The 27,845-nt window shown below is 39.0% G+C and overlaps 2 protein-coding genes and 1 long non-coding RNA gene across 4 annotated transcripts in view; 1 reads left to right on the top strand and 2 right to left on the bottom strand.

Annotated features, from left to right (window-relative positions):
- The first annotated feature begins 255 nt into the window (after positions 1-255).
- Positions 256-26,604, top strand: LOC131126322 (uncharacterized). Of its 2 annotated transcripts, XR_013629489.1 has the most exons (6): positions 256-344; positions 2,057-2,188; positions 4,799-4,877; positions 22,216-24,211; positions 24,365-24,566; positions 25,662-26,604. It is a non-coding gene; the product is annotated as an uncharacterized LOC131126322 (long non-coding RNA). The 2 variants fall into 2 exon arrangements; XR_013629488.1 differs by having other exon boundaries at positions 22,216-24,566.
- On the bottom strand, positions 22,153-26,404 carry slc2a9l1 (solute carrier family 2 member 9, like 1). The gene is made up of 12 exons (XM_058068698.2): positions 26,365-26,404; positions 25,926-26,021; positions 25,654-25,814; positions 25,468-25,592; positions 24,398-24,527; positions 24,029-24,177; positions 23,777-23,964; positions 23,591-23,701; positions 22,796-22,897; positions 22,636-22,711; positions 22,444-22,571; positions 22,153-22,368 (listed from the first exon to the last, which is right to left on the bottom strand). Exons 1-12 carry the CDS (start codon positions 26,386-26,388, stop codon positions 22,183-22,185), a joined length of 1,476 nt encoding a protein of 491 aa, XP_057924681.2. The 5' UTR covers positions 26,389-26,404; the 3' UTR covers positions 22,153-22,182.
- Positions 25,427-27,845, bottom strand: part of atxn7 (ataxin 7) — a 33,771-nt gene continuing 31,352 nt past the window's right edge. The window contains exon 14 of the transcript XR_013629487.1: positions 25,427-25,436. The gene's annotated coding sequence lies outside the window, so the exon portion shown is untranslated. The remainder of the gene's footprint in view (positions 25,437-27,845) is intronic.

The following is a 27,845-nucleotide window of genomic DNA, read 5'->3' as shown; positions in this document are numbered from 1 at the left end:
CTGTTAATAAGTGCTGTTACAGAAATGCAATAAGCAGAATTCTGAAATCACTTCATGAATTTAGTTAATAAATTATTTATTTAATTGAAGTTTAAAAAACAGGTTAAAAGGTGTTATATTATTATAATGAGCTGACAAATAAGTTACAGGTTAATTAATTTATTGTGTATGCTTTCATTGTTCCCATGACGGAACTAAAGTTTCCTGTTTTGTTTTGCTAACTGGATACGACATTATTAACCGAAGCACAGACCAGGAAGTTGTGAACGCACAGTACGTTGTTTACGCGGAAGCTAAATTTCAAAGACTTTAAGGACCTCTTTTCACGACCAGCAGTCAACGAGGTACATTTTTTTACAAGTCATTAATTAGTCTTTCACGTCATTAAGCTTTACTTGCATATATTTGGTACAACAAGATTATTTTGTGACTTGTACCGTTTGTGTCTGGCTTAATGCCGTTCTCACGGCGTGAAGGCAAGGAAGCATAAGACACTAGCTCATGTATTAAACGCCCTGTGTCTGTTGTCGTGGAGAGAGATACAAATGCTGTCATGTTAAGTATGGTCGTGCGTCTAAGCGTAACAAGAAGTGTCTGTAATACTGTAAATTGGATTGTCTCTGACCTCCATGTGGTCACTGGAGATTACTGCTGCAGGCCCTCCTAATCCACATTACCACACACACATATACGTGTTGTACAAGGTGTTGTATGGAGCAGCAATCTCATGATTGGAGTGGAACACAATCCTGTAATGATGTTAGCATGATTGGCACATTAGTGGCTTTGCATGTGGGCTTGTACATTTTACTTTCTTCAAAGTAAAGTTGCAGACTCAACATCACATGCATGCTCTTCTTCTTCCATCTGTGAGTCAGTCAAAGACAAAAGACCCTCCAGTCATGAAGCAATTCCCATGAGTTTATTTTTTCCTGTCCCATGAATGATAAAGTATGTACTGTAAATTTTGGTGTATAAGACTTTGATACAGTGGTGCAGATCATTTATGGCTAAATTCGGATCTCATGACCTCTCTTTTACTAAATTACTGTGCTATTCACAAGGCAGTGAGGAAACGATAGCTTCCTTTGGCAGGAGCCAATCACAAGCAATCAGTATCGTCACAGCAAGCTTGTCCGATATTGACTTTTTATGTCACAAAACTATATGTCGATATGATATAATATGTGTGAAACATGACATCTTCTGTGATGGACTATATGTGTTGTATAGAAAATCTGATTCCAATATCAACCGATATTATATCTTTAGTTATTATATCTAACAGTATAATAATAGAACAGTCTGACTCATGGAGTCACTCACTTACTAAGAACACTTTACTAACAACGCTAAATTTACCACAAAGCAACATGTACTTTTCTTTAAAAAAAAAAAACATTAATTGGGGTGCTGCAATGACATCAGCCTCCCTCTGAGTTCTGTGTCCTCTGCCCCTCTCCGATGGAGAGCAGCAGCATTGCAGCACCATACTTTAAACACGTATTGTGTATTGGTACTTGGTAAAGTATATTTCTTAGGTGTCTCTTGAGCGTTAAGTTGCTGTGTGATGAGTTTGTTATTTGTATGATGAGACTTCCAAATGTTTCTCCCTTCTTTTGTCCTTGAAAACTATTGACACTTCGCTCAAATCTTTGTTAAAAATACGGTAAATGAGACTGAACAGCAAGGGTTGTGCCTTGACCGATAAATGTTTACAAATATTTCCAAATGTATCGTTTGCTTTAAAAAATGTAGAGCATAATTACAAACAATATATAACATATTTATGTAAAGTTGATAAATCATGTCAAGGACCGTTTAAGAAGATGTTGATGAAATGTGATGAGTGTTCTCACTTTTGTCAGATTTTTCACATGAATGAACAACTTTATTGTGTGGTTGCATTGTTTATTTGCTATTATATTTAGACAAAGTGTTTGCTTTATTTGGACACAGTTTTAAAAAGACAAAGCCAGAAAATGTTCATGTGACAATACTGGACCTCCAAGCAATTTTGGCTCATTTCTATGATGTCTATATTTTCCTTCCACAGTTATCTTCCATGTAATTCCATTTGCCGTACTTAGTTGTTAACAAAGCCTGACGGAGTAGACAGCGTCTGGAGAACATCCTCTCATTAAGTCTGGATGGAGAGCGCCCTGCAGAAACAACAAGAAACAATCAGGTGACAATGCTAAGCCAAGAAAATAACCTGCCATGAAATGGTATCAACAGTTGAAATAATTCTATTCAACAACAGCATGGATGACTTACTATACTGCCTTAACGGTCTTTATTTACAATAAGGTACTCCAAAACAGTAGTTATTCAAGAACTCATGACTAAGGGACAGAAATTCTGAGTAGTTACTGAGGAAATCATGAAGAACTCATGAGGAACGAATGAGCAGAGTAGTTACTGAGGAACTAAGGCACATACATCTAAAGTAGTTACCAAGGAACCAATGAAGAACTAATGAGTAGAGTAGTTATTGAGGAAATACCGAACTAATGACAAGAGTAGTTACTGAGAAACTTAAGGCACATAGATTTAGAGGAGTTACAGAGGAACTCAGGCTCTAACGAGGAACTAATGAGTAGTTACTAAGGAATGAACATACATTTGGGTAGCTAATAAAGAACTAATTTGGAACTAATGAGTAGAGTAGTTACCAATGAATTAATGAAGAACTAATGAGTAGAGTAGTTACAGGGGAACTAGTCAACTCATGAGTAATTATTGAGGAAATAATAAAAACTTATCAGGAACTAATTAGCAGTTACTGAGGAATTAATGAAGAACTAATGAGAAGAGTAGTTACCGAGGAATTAATGAAAAACGAATTAGAAGAGGAGTAGTTACTGAGGAACTCATGAAATCATGAGCAACTACTGAGTAGAGTGGTTACCAAGGAATCAATGAAGAACTAATGAGTAGAGTAGTTACCGAGGAATCAATGAAGAACTAATGAGTAGTTACTGAGGAATCAATGAAGAACGAATGAGTAGAGTAGTTACTGAGGAATCAATGAAGAACTAATGAGTAGAGTAGTTACTGAGGAATCAATGAACTAATGAGTCGAGTAGTTACTGAGGAATCAATGAAGAACTAATGAGTAGAGTAGTTACTGAGGAATCAATGAAGAACAAATGAGTAGAGTAGTTACTGAGGAATCAATGAACTAATGAGTAGAGTAGTTACTGAGGAATCAATGAAGAACTAATGAGTAGAGTAGTTACTGAGGAATCAATGAAGAACAAATGAGTAGAGTAGTTACTGAGGAATCAATGAAGAACAAATGAGTAGAGTAGTTACTGAGGAATCAATGAAGAACTAATGAGTCGAGTAGTTACCAAGGAATCAATGAAGAACAAATGAGTAGAGTAGTTACTGAGGAATCAATGAACTAACGAGTAGAGTAGTTACTGAGGAATCAATGAAGAACAAATGAGTAGAGTAGTTACTGAGGAATCAATGAACTAATGAGTAGAGTAGTTACTGAGGAATCAATGAACAAATGAGTAGAGTAGTCCTAATGGATAACTAATAAACAACTAATGAGGAACTAGGGCACATTGATTTAGAGTGGTTACTCAGGACCTAATGAAGTAGTCGTAGGCATGTTTCCCTTCCCTGTGGCACCCCTGCTGGTCATCAACAACATTGCTACATAAAAAAACATTGCAGGCTTAGTAAATTGATTAATAAAAAAACATAGATAACAAAAGGATTCCTCATCATATTTCAATCAGTAGCCAAGCTCAGGATTCGACTCGTCAACCTTGACTTAACCCAATAATCTGAAAAGCTTGACCTTTGCCCTCCCGGCAGCCCCAACTGTGACCAGCTAACACCTTCTCCCACACAGCTTCACGCCTCCAATGAATCTCATTGAAAGCTTTGTCTCCTGATAATGGAGCCACGCTACACACCCTGAATCCATGTAAATATCTTACAATGCCTTATTTACCTTATTTCTGCCACGTTGTGCAGACCCCGTTTTACCAGGTGTTTCCTCAGCCCACTGGGCATGTTGTCTTCATGGAGAATTGCATGATGGGTACCTCAAAGTTGCTTTGCTCCAGGGCTCCATCTGGTTCATGACACAAACGCCCCTTCTCACACTGTGAGTCATTAAAAAGCTCAGTACCGGGCCGGGAGGTGTCCCATCTGTGTGCCACCTGTATTAAATCACTGCAGTTTGCAGTACTTCGTACAAGACAGCCTTCTATTTGTTACTATCATACCTCCTTAAGTGTACTCTATGTAGTAAGTTGGAATATCAACTTTCTCTCAGTACATTGCAATTTTTTGCTCATAAAATTGAGACGGGCTGCACAACGGACGAGTGGTTAGCATGCAGGCCTCACAGATACGAGACCAGAGTTCAATTCCACCCTCGGCCATCTCTGTGTGGAGTTTGCATGTTCTCCCCGTGCATGCGTGGGTTTTCTCCGGGTACTCCGGTTTCCTCCCACATTCCAAAAACATGCTAGGTTAATTGGCCACTCCAAATTGTCCATAGGTATAAATGTGAGTGTGAATGGTTGTTTGTCTATATGTGCCCTGTGATTGGCTGGCCACCAGTCCAGGGTGTACCCCGCCTCTCACCCAAAGACAGCTGGGATAGGTTCCAGCACCCCCCGCGACCGTCGTGAGGATAAGTGGTAAAAAATGAATGAATGAATAAAATTGAGATGGAAAAGCCATCTGTAACACTTTGGGACTCCAGCAAACCACAGTGAGAGCCAGTGAGAGCTGTATTTGTAACCCACCTGCTTCCTGCTGACCACAGGGCTCGAACACAGGACCTTGGAAGAAGACCAGACTGTCGACTGACCATTCACGGCAGCTCTTGAGGCGAAGAGAGTGAGGTGATACCAATGTTCAGCCACACTTGCTAGCATACTTTATATATTCAACCACGAAACAGCATGATTTAATGATTATATATTTAAAAAAAAAATTAAATTGTCAAATTCGAACCGTGAGGTGCCAAGGGACAACTGTACTTATATTTACATAATTATATTTTAAGTTTTTTTATGGAACACAAATCATTTCAGAAGAAAACAAGCACAGTGTTAGCGGGGGAGTTAATTCCCCTGGCATCTGCTGCTCATTCTCTTCCACTTAAACAAAGTAGATAATCTCAGGACACAATGCGCAATTTCATCAAGTGGAATTTCTGCTCTAATTGTCTTCACATGAAACTCACTGAATGTGCTCAATGCACACATTACGACTTTGCATGACCGCAGCTTGGATAGATGGATATTTATGGATATTTTGCACCTTTTAATGTACGGATGAAGCAACTTTCTACAACAAAATACAAGCAAAGTAATCAACATATTGCTTTGACTTGACTTCTGGCAATAATAAAACACAACAGATTGTCCATCAGGGAGCCAGGTCTGCAACAGTAACCATTTTCACTTAATCCTCCCGTTAATCCTCCTCCAGAAGGACGCTGGTGTAAGATTCAACCTGTTATGATGCTGTCAATCATAATGTGCATCCACAGAGAGCTGAACTGTTGCCAGTGTAATTATCGACTTGCTAATAAAGACCCTTCTGCTGCTTAGCTGCTGGCAAATAAGCAAGGAGTTGTTATATGACTTATTAACAAGTCATTGTGCGGATTTAAGATTAAAATTAGGTAAATAGGAAAATTAAAATAACTGATTTTCATGGCTTCAATATTTTAAAATGCCTTCTTCGTGGTCAAATCACACGCTTGTGTGACTACTTGTTGCTAGGCAGAGTTGAACAGGCAAAGCAGAAATGTGCTGAGGAAATTGGTCCTAAATAGAAAAAGAAAGATTTTTTTTTTTGTCAACTGGAGATTCTTTTCTCACCTGAAAGACTCGCTTATGTGGACAAAAGAAGAAAAACATTACCATCTAGTGGGGAACTCCTGTAGGGCAAGCTGTGGTAATGTGAGACACCTCCTGTATCTGCGCATACGTTAATTACGCTTTGACAGCCCTATGATTTTTGTCTAAAAATCAGCACCCTCAAACACTGGAATTTTATACCATTTTGGGGTGCTTCTGGGACCCCTGTTGAGTGTGTGTGAGGTTTCCCGTGTTTTTTTTTTTTTTTTTACCAGAAAAGTGCATTAGCAGCAAGTTGAAAAAACTGAAAAAAACGACATACGTTTTTTGTCAAAATCACCAAATTCAAACACTGGCATTTTATGCCGTTTTTGGGTGCTTCTCAGGCCTCTAATGTGTGTGTGAGGTTTCCCATGTTTTTTGCCCAGAAAAGTGCATTAGCAGCAAGTTGAAAAAACTGAAAAAAACGACATACTAACCCCTTACGTTTTTTTTTTCAAAATCACCAAATTCAAACACTGGCGTTTTATACTATTTTTGGGTGCTTCTGGTGCCCTTAATGTGTGTGTGTGAGGTTTCCCGTGTTTTTTGACCAGAAAAGTGCATTAGCAGCAAGTTGAAAAAACTGAAAAAAAACGACATACTAACCCCTTACATTTTTTTAAAAAAATCACCAAATTCAAACACTGGCATTTTATACTATTTTTGGGTGCTTCTGGTGCCCCTAATGCGTGTGTGTGAGGTTTCCCGTGTTTTTTTGACCAGAAAAGTGCATTAGCAGCAAATTGAAAGAGCTGAAAAAAACGACATACTAACCCCTTACGTTTTTTTTCAAAATCACCAAATTCAAACACTGGCATTTTATACTATTTTTGGGTGCTTCTGGTGCCCCTAATGCGTGTGTGTGAGGTTTCCCGTGTTTTTTTGATCAGAAAAGTGCATTAGCAGCAAGTTGAAAAAGCTGAAAAAAACGACATACATTTTTTGTCAAAATCACCAAATTCAAACACTGGTATTTTATGCCGTTATTGGGTGCTTCGCAGGCCCCTAATGCGTGTGTGTGAGGTTTCCCGTGTTTTTTTGACCAGAAAAGTGCATTAGCAGCAAGTTGAAAAAAATGAAAAAAACGACATACTAACCCCTTACGTTTTTTTCAAAATCACCAAATTCAAACACTGGCGTTTTATGCCATTTTTGGGTGATTCGCGTAATGCGTGTGTGTGAGGTTTCCAGTGTTTTTTTGACCAGAAAAGTGCATTAGCAGCAAGTTGAAAAAACTGAAAAAAACGACATACTAACCCCTTACGTTTTTTGTCAAAAATCCCCAAATTCAAACACTGGCATTTTATACCATTTTTGGGTGCTTCTGGTGCCCCTAATGCGTGTGTGTGAGGTTTCCCGTGTTTTTTTGACCAGAAAAGTGCATTAGAAGCAAGTTGAAAAAGCTGAAAAAAAACGACATACTAACCCCTTCCGTTTTTTTCAAAATCACCAAATTCAAACACTGGCATTTTATGCCATTTTTGGGTGCCTCTGGGGCCCCTGTTGATTGTGTGTGAGGTTTCCCATGTTTTTTTGACCAGAAAAGTGCATTAGAAGCAAGTTGAAAAAAACTGAAAAAAACGACATACTAACCCCTTACGTTTTTTTCAAAATCACCAAATTCAAACACTGGCGTTTTATGCCGTTTTTGGGTGCTTCGCAGGCCCCTAATGCGTGTGTGTGAGGTTTCCCGTGTTTTTTTGACCAGAAAAGTGCATTAGCAGCAAGTTGAAAAAAATGAAAAAAACGACATACTAACCCCTTACGTTTTTTTCAAAATCACCAAATTCAAACACTGGCGTTTTATGCCGTTTTTGGGTGCTTCGCAGGCCCCTAATGCGTGTGTGTGAGGTTTCCCGTGTTTTTTTGACCAGAAAAGTGCATTAGCAGCAAGTTGAAAAAAACTGAAAAAAACGACATACTAACCCCTTACGTTTTTTGTCAAAAATCCCCAAATTCAAACACTGGCATTTTATACCATTTTTGGGTGCTTCTGGTGCCCCTAATGCGTGTGTGTGAGGTTTCCCGTGTTTTTTTGACCAGAAAAGTGCATTAGAAGCAAGTTGAAAAAGCTGAAAAAAAACGACATACTAACCCCTTATGTTTTTTGTCAAAAATCACCACTCTCGAACATTGGCCTTTTATGCCATTTTTGGGTGCTTCTGGGGCCCCTGTTGAGTGTGTGTGAGGTTTCCCGTGTATTTTTGACCAGAAAAGTGCATTAGAAGCAAGTTGAAAAAAAATGAAAAAAACGACATACTAACCCCTTACGTTTTTTTTCAAAAATCACCAAATTCAAACACTGGCGTTTTATGCCATTTTTGGGTGCCTCTGGGGCTCCTGTTGATTGTGTGTGAGGTTTCCCATGTTTTTTTGACCAGAAAAGTGCATTAGCAGCAAGTTGAAAAAAACTGAAAAAAACGACATACTAACCCCTTACGTTTTTTGTCAAAAATCCCCAAATTCAAACACTGGCATTTTATACCATTTTTGGGTGCTTCTGGTGCCCCTAATGCGTGTGTGTGAGGTTTCCCGTGTTTTTTTGACCAGAAAAGTGCATTAGAAGCAAGTTGAAAAAGCTGAAAAAAAACGACATACTAACCCCTTATGTTTTTTGTCAAAAATCACCACTCTCGAACATTGGCCTTTTATGCCATTTTTGGGTGCTTCTGGGGCCCCTGTTGAGTGTGTGTGAGGTTTCCCGTGTATTTTTGACCAGAAAAGTGCATTAGAAGCAAGTTGAAAAAAAATGAAAAAAACGACATACTAACCCCTTACGTTTTTTTTCAAAAATCACCAAATTCAAACACTGGCGTTTTATGCCATTTTTGGGTGCCTCTGGGGCTCCTGTTGATTGTGTGTGAGGTTTCCCATGTTTTTTTGACCAGAAAAGTGCATTCGCAGCAAGTTGAAAAAAACTGAAAAAAACGACATACTAACCCCTTACGTTTTTTGTCAAAAATCCCCAAATTCAAACACTGGCATTTTATACCATTTTTGGGTGCTTCTGGTGCCCCTAATGCGTGTGTGTGAGGTTTCCCGTGTTTTTTTGACCAGAAAAGTGCATTAGAAGCAAGTTGAAAAAGCTGAAAAAAAACGACATACTAACCCCTTATGTTTTTTGTCAAAAATCACCACTCTCGAACATTGGCCTTTTATGCCATTTTTGGGTGCTTCTGGGGCCCCTGTTGAGTGTGTGTGAGGTTTCCCGTGTATTTTTGACGAGAAAAGTGCATTAGAAGCAAGTTGAAAAAAACTGAAAAAAACGACATACTAACCCCTTACGTTTTTTTTCAAAAATCACCAAATTCAAACACTGGCGTTTTATGCCATTTTTGGGTGCCTCTGGGGCTCCTGTTGATTGTGTGTGAGGTTTCCCATGTTTTTTTGACCAGAAAAGTGCATTAGAAGCAAGTTGAAAAAAACTGAAAAAAACGACATACTAACCCCTTACGTTTTTTTCAAAATCACCAAATTCAAACACTGGCATTTTATGCCATTTTTGGGTGCCTCTGGGGCCCCTGTTGTTTGTGTGTGAGGTTTCCCATGTTTTTTTGACCAGAAAAGTGCATTAGAAGCAAGTTGAAAAAAACTGAAAAAAACGACATACTAACCCCTTACGTTTTTTTCAAAATCACCAAATTCAAACACTGGCGTTTTATGCCGTTTTTGGGTGCTTCGCAGGCCCCTAATGCGTGTGTGTGAGGTTTCCCGTGTTTTTTTGACCAGAAAAGTGCATTAGCAGCAAGTTGAAAAAAACTGAAAAAAACGACATACTAACCCCTTACGTTTTTTGTCAAAAATCCCCAAATTCAAACACTGGCATTTTATACCATTTTTGGGTGCTTCTGGTGCCCCTAATGCGTGTGTGTGAGGTTTCCCGTGTTTTTTTGACCAGAAAAGTGCATTAGAAGCAAGTTGAAAAAGCTGAAAAAAAACGACATACTAACCCCTTCCGTTTTTTTCAAAATCACCAAATTCAAACACTGGCATTTTATGCCATTTTTGGGTGCCTCTGGGGCCCCTGTTGATTGTGTGTGAGGTTTCCCATGTTTTTTTGACCAGAAAAGTGCATTAGAAGCAAGTTGAAAAAAACTGAAAAAAACGACATACTAACCCCTTACGTTTTTTTCAAAATCACCAAATTCAAACACTGGCGTTTTATGCCGTTTTTGGGTGCTTCGCAGGCCCCTAATGCGTGTGTGTGAGGTTTCCCGTGTTTTTTTGACCAGAAAAGTGCATTAGCAGCAAGTTGAAAAAAATGAAAAAAACGACATACTAACCCCTTACGTTTTTTTCAAAATCACCAAATTCAAACACTGGCATTTTATGCCATTTTTGGGTGCCTCTGGGGCCCCTGTTGTTTGTGTGTGAGGTTTCCCATGTTTTTTTGACCAGAAAAGTGCATTAGAAGCAAGTTGAAAAAAACTGAAAAAAACGACATACTAACCCCTTACGTTTTTTGTCAAAAATCCCCAAATTCAAACACTGGCGTTTTATGCCATTTTTGGGTGCCTCTGGGGCTCCTGTTGATTGTGTGTGAGGTTTCCCATGTTTTTTTGACCAGAAAAGTGCATTAGAAGCAAGTTGAAAAAAACTGAAAAAAACGACATACTAACCCCTTACGTTTTTTTCAAAATCACCAAATTCAAACACTGGCGTTTTATGCCGTTTTTGGGTGCTTCGCAGGCCCCTAATGCGTGTGTGTGAGGTTTCCCGTGTTTTTTTGACCAGAAAAGTGCATTAGAAGCAAGTTGAAAAAAACTGAAAAAAACGACATACTAACCCCTTACGTTTTTTTCAAAATCACCAAATTCAAACACTGGCGTTTTATGCCGTTTTTGGGTGCTTCGCAGGCCCCTAATGCGTGTGTGTGAGGTTTCCCGTGTTTTTTTGACCAGAAAAGTGCATTAGCAGCAAGTTGAAAAAAATGAAAAAAACGACATACTAACCCCTTACGTTTTTTTCAAAATCACCAAATTCAAACACTGGCGTTTTATGCCGTTTTTGGGTGCTTCGCAGGCCCCTAATGCGTGTGTGTGAGGTTTCCCGTGTTTTTTTGACCAGAAAAGTGCATTAGCAGCAAGTTGAAAAAAACTGAAAAAAACGACATACTAACCCCTTACGTTTTTTGTCAAAAATCCCCAAATTCAAACACTGGCATTTTATACCATTTTTGGGTGCTTCTGGTGCCCCTAATGCGTGTGTGTGAGGTTTCCCGTGTTTTTTTGACCAGAAAAGTGCATTAGAAGCAAGTTGAAAAAGCTGAAAAAAACGACATACTAACCCCTTATGTTTTTTGTCAAAAATCACCGCTCTCGAACATTGGCCTTTTATGCCATTTTTGGGTGCTACTGGGGCCCCTGTTGAGTGTGTGTGAGGTTTCCCGTGTATTTTTGACGAGAAAAGTGCATTAGAAGCAAGTTGAAAAAAACTGAAAAAGACGACATACTAACCCCTTCCGTTTTTTGTCAAAAATCACCAAATTCAAATACTGGTATTTTATGCCATTTTTGGGTGCTTCGCAGGCCCCTAATGCGTGTGTGTGAGGTTTCCCGTGTATTTTTGACGAGAAAAGTGCATTAGAAGCAAGTTGAAAAAAACTGAAAAAAACGACATACTAACCCCTTACGTTTTTTTTCAAAAATCACCAAATTCAAACACTGGCGTTTTATGCCATTTTTGGGTGCCTCTGGGGCTCCTGTTGATTGTGTGTGAGGTTTCCCATGTTTTTTTGACCAGAAAAGTGCATTAGAAGCAAGTTGAAAAAAACTGAAAAAAACGACATACTAACCCCTTACGTTTTTTTCAAAATCACCAAATTCAAACACTGGTATTTTATGCCGTTTTTGGGTGCTTCGCAGGCCCCTAATGCGTGTGTGTGAGGTTTCCCGTGTTTTTTTGACCAGAAAAGTGCATTAGCAGCAAGTTGAAAAAACTGAAAAAAACGACATACTAACCCCTTACGTTTTTTTCAAAATCACCAAATTCAAACACTGGCATTTTATGCCATTTTTGGGTGCCTCTGGGGCCCCTGTTGATTGTGTGTGAGGTTTCCCATGTTTTTTTGACCAGAAAAGTGCATTAGAAGCAAGTTGAAAAAAACTGAAAAAAACGACATACTAACCCCTTACGTTTTTTTCAAAATCACCAAATTCAAACACTGGTATTTTATGCCGTTTTTGGGTGCTTCGCAGGCCCCTAATGCGTGTGTGTGAGGTTTCCCGTGTTTTTTTGACCAGAAAAGTGCATTAGCAGCAAGTTGAAAAAACTGAAAAAAACGACATACTAACCCCTTACGTTTTTTTCAAAATCACCAAATTCAAACACTGGCATTTTATGCCATTTTTGGGTGCCTCTGGGGCCCCTGTTGATTGTGTGTGAGGTTTCCCATGTTTTTTTGACCAGAAAAGTGCATTAGAAGCAAGTTGAAAAAAATGAAAAAAACGACATACTAACCCCTTACGTTTTTTTCAAAATCACCAAATTCAAACACTGGCGTTTTATGCCGTTTTTGGGTGCTTCGCAGGCCCCTAATGCGTGTGTGTGAGGTTTCCCGTGTTTTTTTGACCAGAAAAGTGCATTAGCAGCAAGTTGAAAAAAACTGAAAAAAACGACATACTAACCCCTTACGTTTTTTGTCAAAAATCCCCAAATTCAAACACTGGCATTTTATGCCATTTTTGGGTGCCTCTGGGGCCCCTGTTGATTGTGTGTGAGGTTTCCCATGTTTTTTTGACCAGAAAAGTGCATTAGAAGCAAGTTGAAAAAGCTGAAAAAAAACGACATACTAACCCCTTATGTTTTTTGTCAAAAATCACCACTCTCGAACATTGGCCTTTTATGCCATTTTTGGGTGCTTCTGGGGCCCCTGTTGAGTGTGTGTGAGGTTTCCCGTGTATTTTTGACCAGAAAAGTGCATTAGAAGCAAGTTGAAAAAAAATGAAAAAAACGACATACTAACCCCTTACGTTTTTTTTCAAAAATCACCAAATTCAAACACTGGCGTTTTATGCCATTTTTGGGTGCCTCTGGGGCTCCTGTTGATTGTGTGTGAGGTTTCCCATGTTTTTTTGACCAGAAAAGTGCATTAGCAGCAAGTTGAAAAAAACTGAAAAAAACGACATACTAACCCCTTACGTTTTTTGTCAAAAATCCCCAAATTCAAACACTGGCATTTTATACCATTTTTGGGTGCTTCTGGTGCCCCTAATGCGTGTGTGTGAGGTTTCCCGTGTTTTTTTGACCAGAAAAGTGCATTAGAAGCAAGTTGAAAAAGCTGAAAAAAAACGACATACTAACCCCTTATGTTTTTTGTCAAAAATCACCACTCTCGAACATTGGCCTTTTATGCCATTTTTGGGTGCTTCTGGGGCCCCTGTTGAGTGTGTGTGAGGTTTCCCGTGTATTTTTGACGAGAAAAGTGCATTAGAAGCAAGTTGAAAAAAACTGAAAAAAACGACATACTAACCCCTTACGTTTTTTTTCAAAAATCACCAAATTCAAACACTGGCGTTTTATGCCATTTTTGGGTGCCTCTGGGGCTCCTGTTGATTGTGTGTGAGGTTTCCCATGTTTTTTTGACCAGAAAAGTGCATTAGAAGCAAGTTGAAAAAAACTGAAAAAAACGACATACTAACCCCTTACGTTTTTTTCAAAATCACCAAATTCAAACACTGGCATTTTATGCCATTTTTGGGTGCCTCTGGGGCCCCTGTTGTTTGTGTGTGAGGTTTCCCATGTTTTTTTGACCAGAAAAGTGCATTAGAAGCAAGTTGAAAAAAACTGAAAAAAACGACATACTAACCCCTTACGTTTTTTTCAAAATCACCAAATTCAAACACTGGCGTTTTATGCCGTTTTTGGGTGCTTCGCAGGCCCCTAATGCGTGTGTGTGAGGTTTCCCGTGTTTTTTTGACCAGAAAAGTGCATTAGCAGCAAGTTGAAAAAAACTGAAAAAAACGACATACTAACCCCTTACGTTTTTTGTCAAAAATCCCCAAATTCAAACACTGGCATTTTATACCATTTTTGGGTGCTTCTGGTGCCCCTAATGCGTGTGTGTGAGGTTTCCCGTGTTTTTTTGACCAGAAAAGTGCATTAGAAGCAAGTTGAAAAAGCTGAAAAAAAACGACATACTAACCCCTTCCGTTTTTTTCAAAATCACCAAATTCAAACACTGGCATTTTATGCCATTTTTGGGTGCCTCTGGGGCCCCTGTTGATTGTGTGTGAGGTTTCCCATGTTTTTTTGACCAGAAAAGTGCATTAGAAGCAAGTTGAAAAAAACTGAAAAAAACGACATACTAACCCCTTACGTTTTTTTCAAAATCACCAAATTCAAACACTGGCGTTTTATGCCGTTTTTGGGTGCTTCGCAGGCCCCTAATGCGTGTGTGTGAGGTTTCCCGTGTTTTTTTGACCAGAAAAGTGCATTAGCAGCAAGTTGAAAAAAATGAAAAAAACGACATACTAACCCCTTACGTTTTTTTCAAAATCACCAAATTCAAACACTGGCATTTTATGCCATTTTTGGGTGCCTCTGGGGCCCCTGTTGTTTGTGTGTGAGGTTTCCCATGTTTTTTTGACCAGAAAAGTGCATTAGAAGCAAGTTGAAAAAAACTGAAAAAAACGACATACTAACCCCTTACGTTTTTTGTCAAAAATCCCCAAATTCAAACACTGGCGTTTTATGCCATTTTTGGGTGCCTCTGGGGCTCCTGTTGATTGTGTGTGAGGTTTCCCATGTTTTTTTGACCAGAAAAGTGCATTAGAAGCAAGTTGAAAAAAACTGAAAAAAACGACATACTAACCCCTTACGTTTTTTTCAAAATCACCAAATTCAAACACTGGCGTTTTATGCCGTTTTTGGGTGCTTCGCAGGCCCCTAATGCGTGTGTGTGAGGTTTCCCGTGTTTTTTTGACCAGAAAAGTGCATTAGAAGCAAGTTGAAAAAAACTGAAAAAAACGACATACTAACCCCTTACGTTTTTTTCAAAATCACCAAATTCAAACACTGGCGTTTTATGCCGTTTTTGGGTGCTTCGCAGGCCCCTAATGCGTGTGTGTGAGGTTTCCCGTGTTTTTTTGACCAGAAAAGTGCATTAGCAGCAAGTTGAAAAAAATGAAAAAAACGACATACTAACCCCTTACGTTTTTTTCAAAATCACCAAATTCAAACACTGGCGTTTTATGCCGTTTTTGGGTGCTTCGCAGGCCCCTAATGCGTGTGTGTGAGGTTTCCCGTGTTTTTTTGACCAGAAAAGTGCATTAGCAGCAAGTTGAAAAAAACTGAAAAAAACGACATACTAACCCCTTACGTTTTTTGTCAAAAATCCCCAAATTCAAACACTGGCATTTTATACCATTTTTGGGTGCTTCTGGTGCCCCTAATGCGTGTGTGTGAGGTTTCCCGTGTTTTTTTGACCAGAAAAGTGCATTAGAAGCAAGTTGAAAAAGCTGAAAAAAACGACATACTAACCCCTTATGTTTTTTGTCAAAAATCACCGCTCTCGAACATTGGCCTTTTATGCCATTTTTGGGTGCTTCTGGGGCCCCTGTTGAGTGTGTGTGAGGTTTCCCGTGTATTTTTGACGAGAAAAGTGCATTAGAAGCAAGTTGAAAAAAACTGAAAAAGACGACATACTAACCCCTTCCGTTTTTTGTCAAAAATCACCAAATTCAAATACTGGTATTTTATGCCATTTTTGGGTGCTTCGCAGGCCCCTAATGCGTGTGTGTGAGGTTTCCCGTGTATTTTTGACGAGAAAAGTGCATTAGAAGCAAGTTGAAAAAAACTGAAAAAAACGACATACTAACCCCTTACGTTTTTTTTCAAAAATCACCAAATTCAAACACTGGCGTTTTATGCCATTTTTGGGTGCCTCTGGGGCTCCTGTTGATTGTGTGTGAGGTTTCCCATGTTTTTTTGACCAGAAAAGTGCATTAGAAGCAAGTTGAAAAAAACTGAAAAAAACGACATACTAACCCCTTACGTTTTTTTCAAAATCACCAAATTCAAACACTGGTATTTTATGCCGTTTTTGGGTGCTTCGCAGGCCCCTAATGCGTGTGTGTGAGGTTTCCCGTGTTTTTTTGACCAGAAAAGTGCATTAGCAGCAAGTTGAAAAAACTGAAAAAAACGACATACTAACCCCTTACGTTTTTTTCAAAATCACCAAATTCAAACACTGGCATTTTATGCCATTTTTGGGTGCCTCTGGGGCCCCTGTTGATTGTGTGTGAGGTTTCCCATGTTTTTTTGACCAGAAAAGTGCATTAGAAGCAAGTTGAAAAAAACTGAAAAAAACGACATACTAACCCCTTACGTTTTTTTCAAAATCACCAAATTCAAACACTGGTATTTTATGCCGTTTTTGGGTGCTTCGCAGGCCCCTAATGCGTGTGTGTGAGGTTTCCCGTGTTTTTTTGACCAGAAAAGTGCATTAGCAGCAAGTTGAAAAAACTGAAAAAAACGACATACTAACCCCTTACGTTTTTTTCAAAATCACCAAATTCAAACACTGGCATTTTATGCCATTTTTGGGTGCCTCTGGGGCCCCTGTTGATTGTGTGTGAGGTTTCCCATGTTTTTTTGACCAGAAAAGTGCATTAGAAGCAAGTTGAAAAAAATGAAAAAAACGACATACTAACCCCTTACGTTTTTTTCAAAATCACCAAATTCAAACACTGGCGTTTTATGCCGTTTTTGGGTGCTTCGCAGGCCCCTAATGCGTGTGTGTGAGGTTTCCCGTGTTTTTTTGACCAGAAAAGTGCATTAGCAGCAAGTTGAAAAAAACTGAAAAAAACGACATACTAACCCCTTACGTTTTTTGTCAAAAATCCCCAAATTCAAACACTGGCATTTTATGCCATTTTTGGGTGCCTCTGGGGCCCCTGTTGATTGTGTGTGAGGTTTCCCATGTTTTTTTGACCAGAAAAGTGCATTAGAAGCAAGTTGAAAAAGCTGAAAAAAAACGACATACTAACCCCTTATGTTTTTTGTCAAAAATCACCACTCTCGAACATTGGCCTTTTATGCCATTTTTGGGTGCTTCTGGGGCCCCTGTTGAGTGTGTGTGAGGTTTCCCGTGTATTTTTGACCAGAAAAGTGCATTAGAAGCAAGTTGAAAAAAAATGAAAAAAACGACATACTAACCCCTTACGTTTTTTTTCAAAAATCACCAAATTCAAACACTGGCGTTTTATGCCATTTTTGGGTGCCTCTGGGGCTCCTGTTGATTGTGTGTGAGGTTTCCCATGTTTTTTTGACCAGAAAAGTGCATTAGCAGCAAGTTGAAAAAAACTGAAAAAAACGACATACTAACCCCTTACGTTTTTTGTCAAAAATCCCCAAATTCAAACACTGGCATTTTATACCATTTTTGGGTGCTTCTGGTGCCCCTAATGCGTGTGTGTGAGGTTTCCCGTGTTTTTTTGACCAGAAAAGTGCATTAGAAGCAAGTTGAAAAAGCTGAAAAAAAACGACATACTAACCCCTTATGTTTTTTGTCAAAAATCACCACTCTCGAACATTGGCCTTTTATGCCATTTTTGGGTGCTTCTGGGGCCCCTGTTGAGTGTGTGTGAGGTTTCCCGTGTATTTTTGACGAGAAAAGTGCATTAGAAGCAAGTTGAAAAAAACTGAAAAAAACGACATACTAACCCCTTACGTTTTTTTTCAAAAATCACCAAATTCAAACACTGGCGTTTTATGCCATTTTTGGGTGCCTCTGGGGCTCCTGTTGATTGTGTGTGAGGTTTCCCATGTTTTTTTGACCAGAAAAGTGCATTAGAAGCAAGTTGAAAAAAACTGAAAAAAACGACATACTAACCCCTTACGTTTTTTTCAAAATCACCAAATTCAAACACTGGCATTTTATGCCATTTTTGGGTGCCTCTGGGGCCCCTGTTGTTTGTGTGTGAGGTTTCCCATGTTTTTTTGACCAGAAAAGTGCATTAGAAGCAAGTTGAAAAAAACTGAAAAAAACGACATACTAACCCCTTACGTTTTTTTCAAAATCACCAAATTCAAACACTGGCGTTTTATGCCGTTTTTGGGTGCTTCGCAGGCCCCTAATGCGTGTGTGTGAGGTTTCCCGTGTTTTTTTGACCAGAAAAGTGCATTAGCAGCAAGTTGAAAAAAACTGAAAAAAACGACATACTAACCCCTTACGTTTTTTGTCAAAAATCCCCAAATTCAAACACTGGCATTTTATACCATTTTTGGGTGCTTCTGGTGCCCCTAATGCGTGTGTGTGAGGTTTCCCGTGTTTTTTTGACCAGAAAAGTGCATTAGAAGCAAGTTGAAAAAGCTGAAAAAAAACGACATACTAACCCCTTCCGTTTTTTTCAAAATCACCAAATTCAAACACTGGCATTTTATGCCATTTTTGGGTGCCTCTGGGGCCCCTGTTGATTGTGTGTGAGGTTTCCCATGTTTTTTTGACCAGAAAAGTGCATTAGAAGCAAGTTGAAAAAAACTGAAAAAAACGACATACTAACCCCTTACGTTTTTTTAAAAATCACCAAATTCAAACACTGGCGTTTTATGCCGTTTTTGGGTGCTTCGCAGGCCCCTAATGCGTGTGTGTGAGGTTTCCCGTGTTTTTTTGACCAGAAAAGTGCATTAGCAGCAAGTTGAAAAAAATGAAAAAAACGACATACTAACCCCTTACGTTTTTTTCAAAATCACCAAATTCAAACACTGGCATTTTATGCCATTTTTGGGTGCCTCTGGGGCCCCTGTTGTTTGTGTGTGAGGTTTCCCATGTTTTTTTGACCAGAAAAGTGCATTAGAAGCAAGTTGAAAAAAACTGAAAAAAACGACATACTAACCCCTTACGTTTTTTGTCAAAAATCCCCAAATTCAAACACTGGCGTTTTATGCCATTTTTGGGTGCCTCTGGGGCTCCTGTTGATTGTGTGTGAGGTTTCCCATGTTTTTTTGACCAGAAAAGTGCATTAGAAGCAAGTTGAAAAAAACTGAAAAAAACGACATACTAACCCCTTACGTTTTTTTCAAAATCACCAAATTCAAACACTGGCGTTTTATGCCGTTTTTGGGTGCTTCGCAGGCCCCTAATGCGTGTGTGTGAGGTTTCCCGTGTTTTTTTGACCAGAAAAGTGCATTAGAAGCAAGTTGAAAAAAACTGAAAAAAACGACATACTAACCCCTTACGTTTTTTTCAAAATCACCAAATTCAAACACTGGCGTTTTATGCCGTTTTTGGGTGCTTCGCAGGCCCCTAATGCGTGTGTGTGAGGTTTCCCGTGTTTTTTTGACCAGAAAAGTGCATTAGCAGCAAGTTGAAAAAAATGAAAAAAACGACATACTAACCCCTTACGTTTTTTTCAAAATCACCAAATTCAAACACTGGCGTTTTATGCCGTTTTTGGGTGCTTCGCAGGCCCCTAATGCGTGTGTGTGAGGTTTCCCGTGTTTTTTTGACCAGAAAAGTGCATTAGCAGCAAGTTGAAAAAAACTGAAAAAAACGACATACTAACCCCTTACGTTTTTTGTCAAAAATCCCCAAATTCAAACACTGGCATTTTATACCATTTTTGGGTGCTTCTGGTGCCCCTAATGCGTGTGTGTGAGGTTTCCCGTGTTTTTTTGACCAGAAAAGTGCATTAGAAGCAAGTTGAAAAAGCTGAAAAAAACGACATACTAACCCCTTATGTTTTTTGTCAAAAATCACCAAATTCAAACACTGGCATTTTATGCCATTTTTGGGTGCCTCTGGGGCCCCTGTTGATTGTGTGTGAGGTTTCCCATGTTTTTTTGACCAGAAAAGTGCATTAGAAGCAAGTTGAAAAAAACTGAAAAAAACGACATACTAACCCCTTACGTTTTTTTCAAAATCACCAAATTCAAACACTGGTATTTTATGCCGTTTTTGGGTGCTTCGCAGGCCCCTAATGCGTGTGTGTGAGGTTTCCCGTGTTTTTTTGACCAGAAAAGTGCATTAGCAGCAAGTTGAAAAAACTGAAAAAAACGACATACTAACCCCTTACGTTTTTTTCAAAATCACCAAATTCAAACACTGGCATTTTATGCCATTTTTGGGTGCCTCTGGGGCCCCTGTTGATTGTGTGTGAGGTTTCCCATGTTTTTTTGACCAGAAAAGTGCATTAGAAGCAAGTTGAAAAAAATGAAAAAAACGACATACTAACCCCTTACGTTTTTTTCAAAATCACCAAATTCAAACACTGGCGTTTTATGCCGTTTTTGGGTGCTTCGCAGGCCCCTAATGCGTGTGTGTGAGGTTTCCCGTGTTTTTTTGACCAGAAAAGTGCATTAGCAGCAAGTTGAAAAAAACTGAAAAAAACGACATACTAACCCCTTACGTTTTTTGTCAAAAATCCCCAAATTCAAACACTGGCATTTTATGCCATTTTTGGGTGCTTCTGGGGCCCCTGTTGATTGTGTGTGAGGTTTCCCATGTTTTTTTGACCAGAAAAGTGCATTAGAAGCAAGTTGAAAAAAATGAAAAAAACGACATACTAACCCCTTACGTTTTTTTCAAAATCACCAAATTCAAACACTGGCGTTTTATGCCGTTTTTGGGTGCTTCGCAGGCCCCTAATGCGTGTGTGTGAGGTTTCCCGTGTTTTTTTGACCAGAAAAGTGCATTAGCAGCAAGTTGAAAAAGCTGAAAAAAAACGACATACTAACCCCTTATGTTTTTTGTCAAAAATCACCACTCTCGAACATTGGCCTTTTATGCCATTTTTGGGTGCTTCTGGGGCCCCTGTTGAGTGTGTGTGAGGTTTCCCGTGTATTTTTGACGAGAAAAGTGCATTAGAAGCAAGTTGAAAAAAACTGAAAAAAACGACATACTAACCCCTTACGTTTTTTTTCAAAAATCACCAAATTCAAACACTGGCGTTTTATGCCATTTTTGGGTGCCTCTGGGGCTCCTGTTGATTGTGTGTGAGGTTTCCCATGTTTTTTTGACCAGAAAAGTGCATTAGAAGCAAGTTGAAAAAAACTGAAAAAGACGACATACTATCCCCTTACGTTTTTTTCAAAATCACCAAATTCAAACACTGGCATTTTATGCCATTTTTGGGTGCCTCTGGGGCCCCTGTTGTTTGTGTGTGAGGTTTCCCATGTTTTTTTGACCAGAAAAGTGCATTAGAAGCAAGTTGAAAAAAACTGAAAAAAACGACATACTAACCCCTTACGTTTTTTTCAAAATCACCAAATTCAAACACTGGCGTTTTATGCCGTTTTTGGGTGCTTCGCAGGCCCCTAATGCGTGTGTGTGAGGTTTCCCGTGTTTTTTTGACCAGAAAAGTGCATTAGCAGCAAGTTGAAAAAAATGAAAAAAACGACATACTAACCCCTTACGTTTTTTTCAAAATCACCAAATTCAAACACTGGCGTTTTATGCCATTTTTGGGTGCCTCTGGGGCCCCTGTTGATTGTGTGTGAGGTTTCCCATGTTTTTTTGACGAGAAAAGTGCATTAGAAGCAAGTTGAAAAAACTGAAAAAAAACGACATACTAACCCCTTACGTTTTTTTTCAAAAATCACCAAATTCAAACACTGGTATTTTATGCCGTTTTTGGGTAATTCGCAGGCCCCTAATGCGTGCGTGTGAGGTTTCCCGTGTTTTTTTGACCAGAAAAGTGCATTAGCAGCAAGTTAAAAAAACTGAAAAAAACGACATACTAACCCCTGACGTTTTTTTTTCAAATTCAAACACTGGCATTTTATACCATTTTTGGGTGCTTCTGGGGCCCGAGTGTGTGTGAGGTTTCCCGTGTTTTTTGTCAGATTACTTTTGTAATCCGTAATTACAAAAGTAACCCGATTACAAAAGTAATTTGAGTACTATTGTAATCTGATTACAAAAGTAATCTGATTACTTTTGTAAACGGATTACTTTTGTAATCGGATTACTTTTGTGAGTTTTTTTGGTAATTTTTTGTAATTTTTTTCAAATTTTCTTGTTTTTCATTTTTTCTTGTTTTTCAGGAAAAATGAGGAAAAAAGAGAAAAAATGAAAAACAAGAAAAATTTTAAAAAATAACAAAAGTAATCCGATTGCAAAAGTAATCCGATTGCAAAAGTAATCCGATTACAATAGTAATCTGATTACAAAAGTAATCTCGGATTACAAAAGTAATCTGATTACTTACGTTTTTTTGTCAAAAATCACCAAATTCAAACACTGGCATTTTATGCCATTTTTGGGTTTTTCTCAGGCCTCTTTATTGGCTTATTTGCAATATTATGTTCAAATAGTATAAATATCCCATCAGGTCACACATTGTAGACGCAGCACATCCTATAATCGAGTCTCCATTCTGCTGTCATCTAGAAAAGATTTCCCACAGACAGTGATGGCTTTGAACTCATCTGCGATCTCCAGCAGCGTCTTCCCTTTTGTCTCAGGCAAGAAAAAGAACATGGAAAGACAACCCAGCATGCACATGCAGGCAAAGATGACGAAGCAGTACGTGTCAAGCGCATCCTGAAATGGGAGAACCATAACAGTGTCATTGCATTGGTTATGGTGTCATTGCACAGTTCTATTGTGTGTACTTACAATAAGAAATGGAAAGACAAGGCCCAGCACGGCTTGTACGGACCAACGCTGGATCCCAACGAGAACAAAAGCCGCCACTCGATTGGACTGGATGAAGATCTCATTGTTCAGAGTACCTGACGCTCCCCCTTTGCATAAAGAACAAGTCATTTATGTGGCACGTTAGACATTCTATTCATGCTATGAACATACCAGGCCCTCCACAGAAGAAGATAATGAAGAGGACGATCAAACCAGCAGTAACGTATGGAGACCAAGAGCTACAATCCTGCAGTACCAAATAGTAACATCTGTATTCTGTACTTGGATCAGTTGATTGGACCGAACTTAATCAGCCATGGATAGTTTTTACCTTGAGGTTGAGCATGACGGTAACAAAAACCCAGCACGCAGACATGATGCCATAACCCCCCCAGAACAGAGGCCTCCTCCCTGCATGCTCTATCAGCAAACCCTGAGGGAAAGAAAGGTAAAGATGTTAAGGAAGTGTAAAGTGGCGCCAACGGCAAGCACGTCAGGGATGCAGAAGATGTCGAGAGTCGTGGTTGGTATCGTTGGAACTCTCATGGCCAGATTATGGCCAGCAGAAATTGGTTCCAAGTCGTTCGGGAGTTCATCACAAAAAACGCTTGTCCAATCACAATGCTATCAATTTGTAACCAACTTCTAATCCGCCAAAATCACCACAAGCTTGCCACCCATACCTTTCCATGACATCGGGAAGTAGGAAAAATGTAGAAAGAAATTGCGTATCTTGGGAAGCGGAAGTTTTAGTTTCATCTTTGGAAAGCTTGTGGCTGATTTATGGCAGGCAGAAATTTGTTCCAAGTCGATAGGACCTACCGTTCAGGAGTTAATAGATAAAAGGTACACTTAATAAATATACAAACATGTACAAATATGACTTCAAAATAATAAAAAAACATTTTAAAGTTTTCCCATTATGCATTTCATTTCATTTTGAGGAAAAGCATTTTATTGCAGCATAGAAAATGAATGGATGCTGGTTCTGTCCATCAGACGGAGCCAGAGCCCAGAGAGAGGCTGACGTCATTGCAGCCCTGATGAATACGTTGCGATGATGCAATGCATTATGGGAAAAGTATTCGTTCATTTGGGGTCACATTAAAAAAGAAGAAGTACTCACACAGGATATCGATGTAATGATTTCCGTTACTCCGAGCCCAAGAGTGATGTAGCGGATTTGATCCTTCGGGATTCCTGCTCTCCAAAAGATGTCGAAAGCAAAAGTGCTGATCTAAGCATAAAGAAGAGAAGTCTTCATTGTTTGTTGGTACCTATTTTCAATCTCTGACCTAAAGGACGTTCTCACCATGGACATGCCCGATAACTGGTTACAGATGTAGATGATAGACATGGTGATGAGCTGCCATCGGACTGTTCGATCCCGCATGAGCAGCAGAGGACTCTTTGGGAGAGCCGACTGAATCGCCGCCTGCTCAGCCAACATCTCCTCCATCTCCTGCGTGTAATCACCTTGGCCCCACAGACTCTGCAGCGCTGCAATGTGGAGACTCGGTTCACAGACTGATGTGTACGATATGTGCGTATTAGGGGCGGCCACCTTTTTTGCAGGCTTTGTCCTCTCCTTTCTCGATGAATAGATATCTGGGAGCGTCAGGAAGAAGAGGCAACACCATGACCTGGACCACCGAAAGACACGCAGGGAAACAGAGGATGATGTTCCATAGTTCCTCACGTCCAAGGAGCTCACTATGAAGAAAGGAACCAATTCATTACATATAATGTATGCATTATAATCTCTATCAAGAATGATCAATATAAATAAAAAAAAGCTGAAATGAAGAAATGTTCCATTATAATGTTCTTACATGCAATATAACAAACAATGACTCGGGTTCAGGTCTAAAAAGTACTTAATTGTGGTTTTTTTTTTCAGGAATAAAGAAAGTATCTGTTTGAATAAAAATACCTGAGTCCAAGAAACTGTGCCGACAGTTTGCCAAGAGACCCAAAGGTCGCTGCCGTCATGGTGACAATGCCTCTTAACTTCCTGGGTGAAATCTCACCAAGGTACATTAGATGCAGGCTCATCCCCAAACCTGCAAGACATGAAGGTCTTAATAAGGACAATACAAAAGGTACTGTAATGCATACCTGTGCTCTCATGAGAATTCAATAGGAAGTCATGCAAAATGTTAAAAACTGTATTATGTTCATTTTACAGTATTTCATGTACAGTATTTAATTTTGGCGCCATTTACACCATAAATATTAACCCTACATATCTACATATTTGATTTCCTTGACCGTGAAAACATACCATGGAAGGGTTTGAATGGCTTAAAGAATGCTAATAATGCTAACACATAGCAAGTATATAAACATAAGTGTTTATATAAGTGCCTACCTCTGAAAATGCTAAAAATGTTAGTATAATTATGTTAGCATGCTAAAATGCTAACATTAGCTCCTAGCATGATAGCGGTACGTGTCTGCTTAAGTTCATTCATTCATTCATTTTCTACCGCTTATCCTCACGAGGGTTGAGAAGGGTGCTGGAGCCTATCCCAGCTGTCTTCTTGCGAGAGGCGGGTTTCATCCTGAACTGGTGGCCAGCCAATCACAGGGCACATATAGACAAACAACCATTCACACTCACATTCATACCTTGGAGTCGGCAATTAACCTAGCATGTTTTTGGAATGTGGGAGGAAACCGGAGAAAACCCACGCATGCACGGGGAGAACATGCAAACTCCACACAGAGATGGCCGAGGGTGGAATTGAACACTGGTCTCCTAGCTGTGAGGCTAACCACTCCGCCGTGCCGCCTGTTGCAATATTAAGAATCCTAAATCCAGACGGTGATCCGCATCACCTAATCAGTTCTTCCATATCCCATTTTTGATCATTCCTGAAAATGTCATCTAATACAATTTCATAGAATATGAGCCAAAAGGACGAGGATGCTGCAGCTACGTTATTGATAAAATCCTGCTGTGAAAGAGATGTAAAGCTGCTCAGATGTCAGTTCCATTACCTGCTGAGTAGCCAGTCAGCATCCTTGCCACAATAATCATTTCATAAGACTTGGCCCATTTACTTGTCAACACGACCCCGGCAGCAACGATGGCAATAACGCTGTTGCAGATCACTGCTTTTTTTCTGCCAACGAGACAAACATGTCCTCAAGCACTTGAATAGTACAGCACTGAAGTACGCTTACCTTCCCAGCAGGCCTGAGAAGCACTTGACGCTGACAGCACCAAAGAGCCCCCCCACGGCGTACATGGACACAATGAGGGACCAGATGATGGTGACGGTGCGTCCCGGTGGCGGTGCAGCGTATCTTTCATACCAGCTGCTGTTGATGAAGCGCTGTATGAACTGCAAGGAGAATTCCAATTGTTTGATTTCTAATCCAACTCTATCAACGCAAAATCATTAAACCTCTCTTTACTGATAACACATGAAGGCAGCAGGAAGAATGATTCTCACCGGTGAAGGAGAACTCAGTCCAGTGACGTGGTATCCGGACTGAAAGCTTCCTCCAATTCCCAAAATAAAGATGAGAAAGAGAGCATTTCCACGCGTCTGAAATTAAAAAGTTTGGTTATTTGGATCTATTAAGCTCAAAACCCCAAATTGGGTTTACGCCCCAAGAACCGTGTTATATAATATGTATAATATGGTTAAAATATAACTCAGATAACGGACAGTTGGAATGACTGAGCAAAAATGATTCTTTGGAGTCACTGTTTAAAAAAAAAACCACAACTTATCTTCACCGAAGTCAGTAACTTTAAGTAACTTTAAATTGAGGTTTGACAATGGACACAAACATATTATATTCCAGTTCAAGTCTCACAGTTTAAATGAATTAAAAACATGACATAAAACGTTAAACTCGGTGAAATGACGTTAAGTGAAAGCCTACCAGTTGCTGCAGCAAAGATTCCATGCGGTCCTTCAGTGGCACTCAAGTCTTCAGAGACACATACAACCTGAATTGACAACTGTTAAATACACCGCGGCTCAGGCTGCTTATCATTAACTTCTTACACTTTCTAACCAGCAACAACAGAAATACAGTCAGACGCCGCCTGAGTCACGCATGTTTTCTGCTGCAATCTTGCAAGAAGAATTATCTGAAATCATACGCAAATTATTTGTTAAAAGTGGCGAATAAAGAATTTGTTTTTTTTGTGTTTGTGTCCTCCCTCACAACCTCCATCACACTCATAATCTGTGACCCAAGAAGGTTGAATAAACTCTGCTTCTTCCTATTCCTTTTTTTGGACTAATGCGTGTGTGTGTGGTTTCCCGTGTTTTTTTTGACCAGAAAAGTTGAAAAAAAAGACACACACCCTTACGTTTTTTGTAAAAAATCACCACCCTCGAACATTGGCATTTTATGCCCTTTTTGGGTCCTCCTGGGGCCCCTGTTGAGTGTGTGTGAGGTTTTTTGTGGGTTTTTTTGTCCAGAAAAGTGCATTAGAAGCAAGTTAAAAAAAAAAACAGAAAAAAACGACATACTAACCCCTTACGTTTTTTTTTCCAAAAATCACCAAATTCAAACACTGGCGTTTTATGACATTTTTGGGTGCTTCTGGGGCCCCTGTTGAGTGTGTGTGAGGTTTCCCGTGTTTTTTGTCCAGAAAAGTGCATTAGAAGCAAGTTGAAAAAAACTGAAAAAAACGACATACTAATTACTATTAGATAGTAATCTGATTTTTTTTGTAATTTTTTGTAATTTTTTTCAATTTTTGTTGAAAAAATTTTTGTCTCATTTTTGTGAAATTTGAAAAATGACAGGACTGAAAAAAATGAGAAAAAAGACAAAAACGGGAAAAATGAGAAGAGAAAAAATGAAAAACAAGAAAAATTGAAAAAAATCACAAAAAATTACAAAAAAATTACAAAAGTAATCAGATTACAAAAGTAATCCAATTACTATTGTAATGCGATTACGAAAGTAATCAGATTACAATAGTAATCAGATTACAATAGTAATCAGATTACTTTTGTAATCAGATTACAATAGTAATCAGATTACTTTTGTAATCAGATTACTTTTGTAATCTGATTACAATAGTAATCAGATTACTTTTGTAATCGGATTACAATAGTAATCAGATTACTTTTGTAATCGGATTACAATGTTAGAAAAGTAATCTGATTACTTTTGTAATCGGATTACAAAAGTAATCCGATTACTTTTGTAATCGGATTACTTTTGTAATCTGATTACTTTTGTAATCTGATTACTTTTGTAATCTGATTACTTTTGTAATCTGATTACTTTTGTAATCGGATTACTTTTGTAATCTGATTACTTTTGTAATCGGATTACTTTTGTAATCGGATTACTTTTGTAATCAGATTACAATAGTAATTGGATTACTTTTGTAATCGGAT

Source organism: Doryrhamphus excisus, linkage group LG11 (genome assembly GCF_037039965.1).
Source record: "Doryrhamphus excisus strain RoL-2023G ecotype Guam linkage group LG11, RoL_Dexc_Guam_v1.1, whole genome shotgun sequence".
NCBI classification, from domain to species: Eukaryota; Metazoa; Chordata; class Actinopteri; order Syngnathiformes; family Syngnathidae; genus Doryrhamphus; species Doryrhamphus excisus.
Note: the sequence above shows the minus strand (reverse complement) of the source record. Positions and strands in the feature narration are given on the sequence as shown.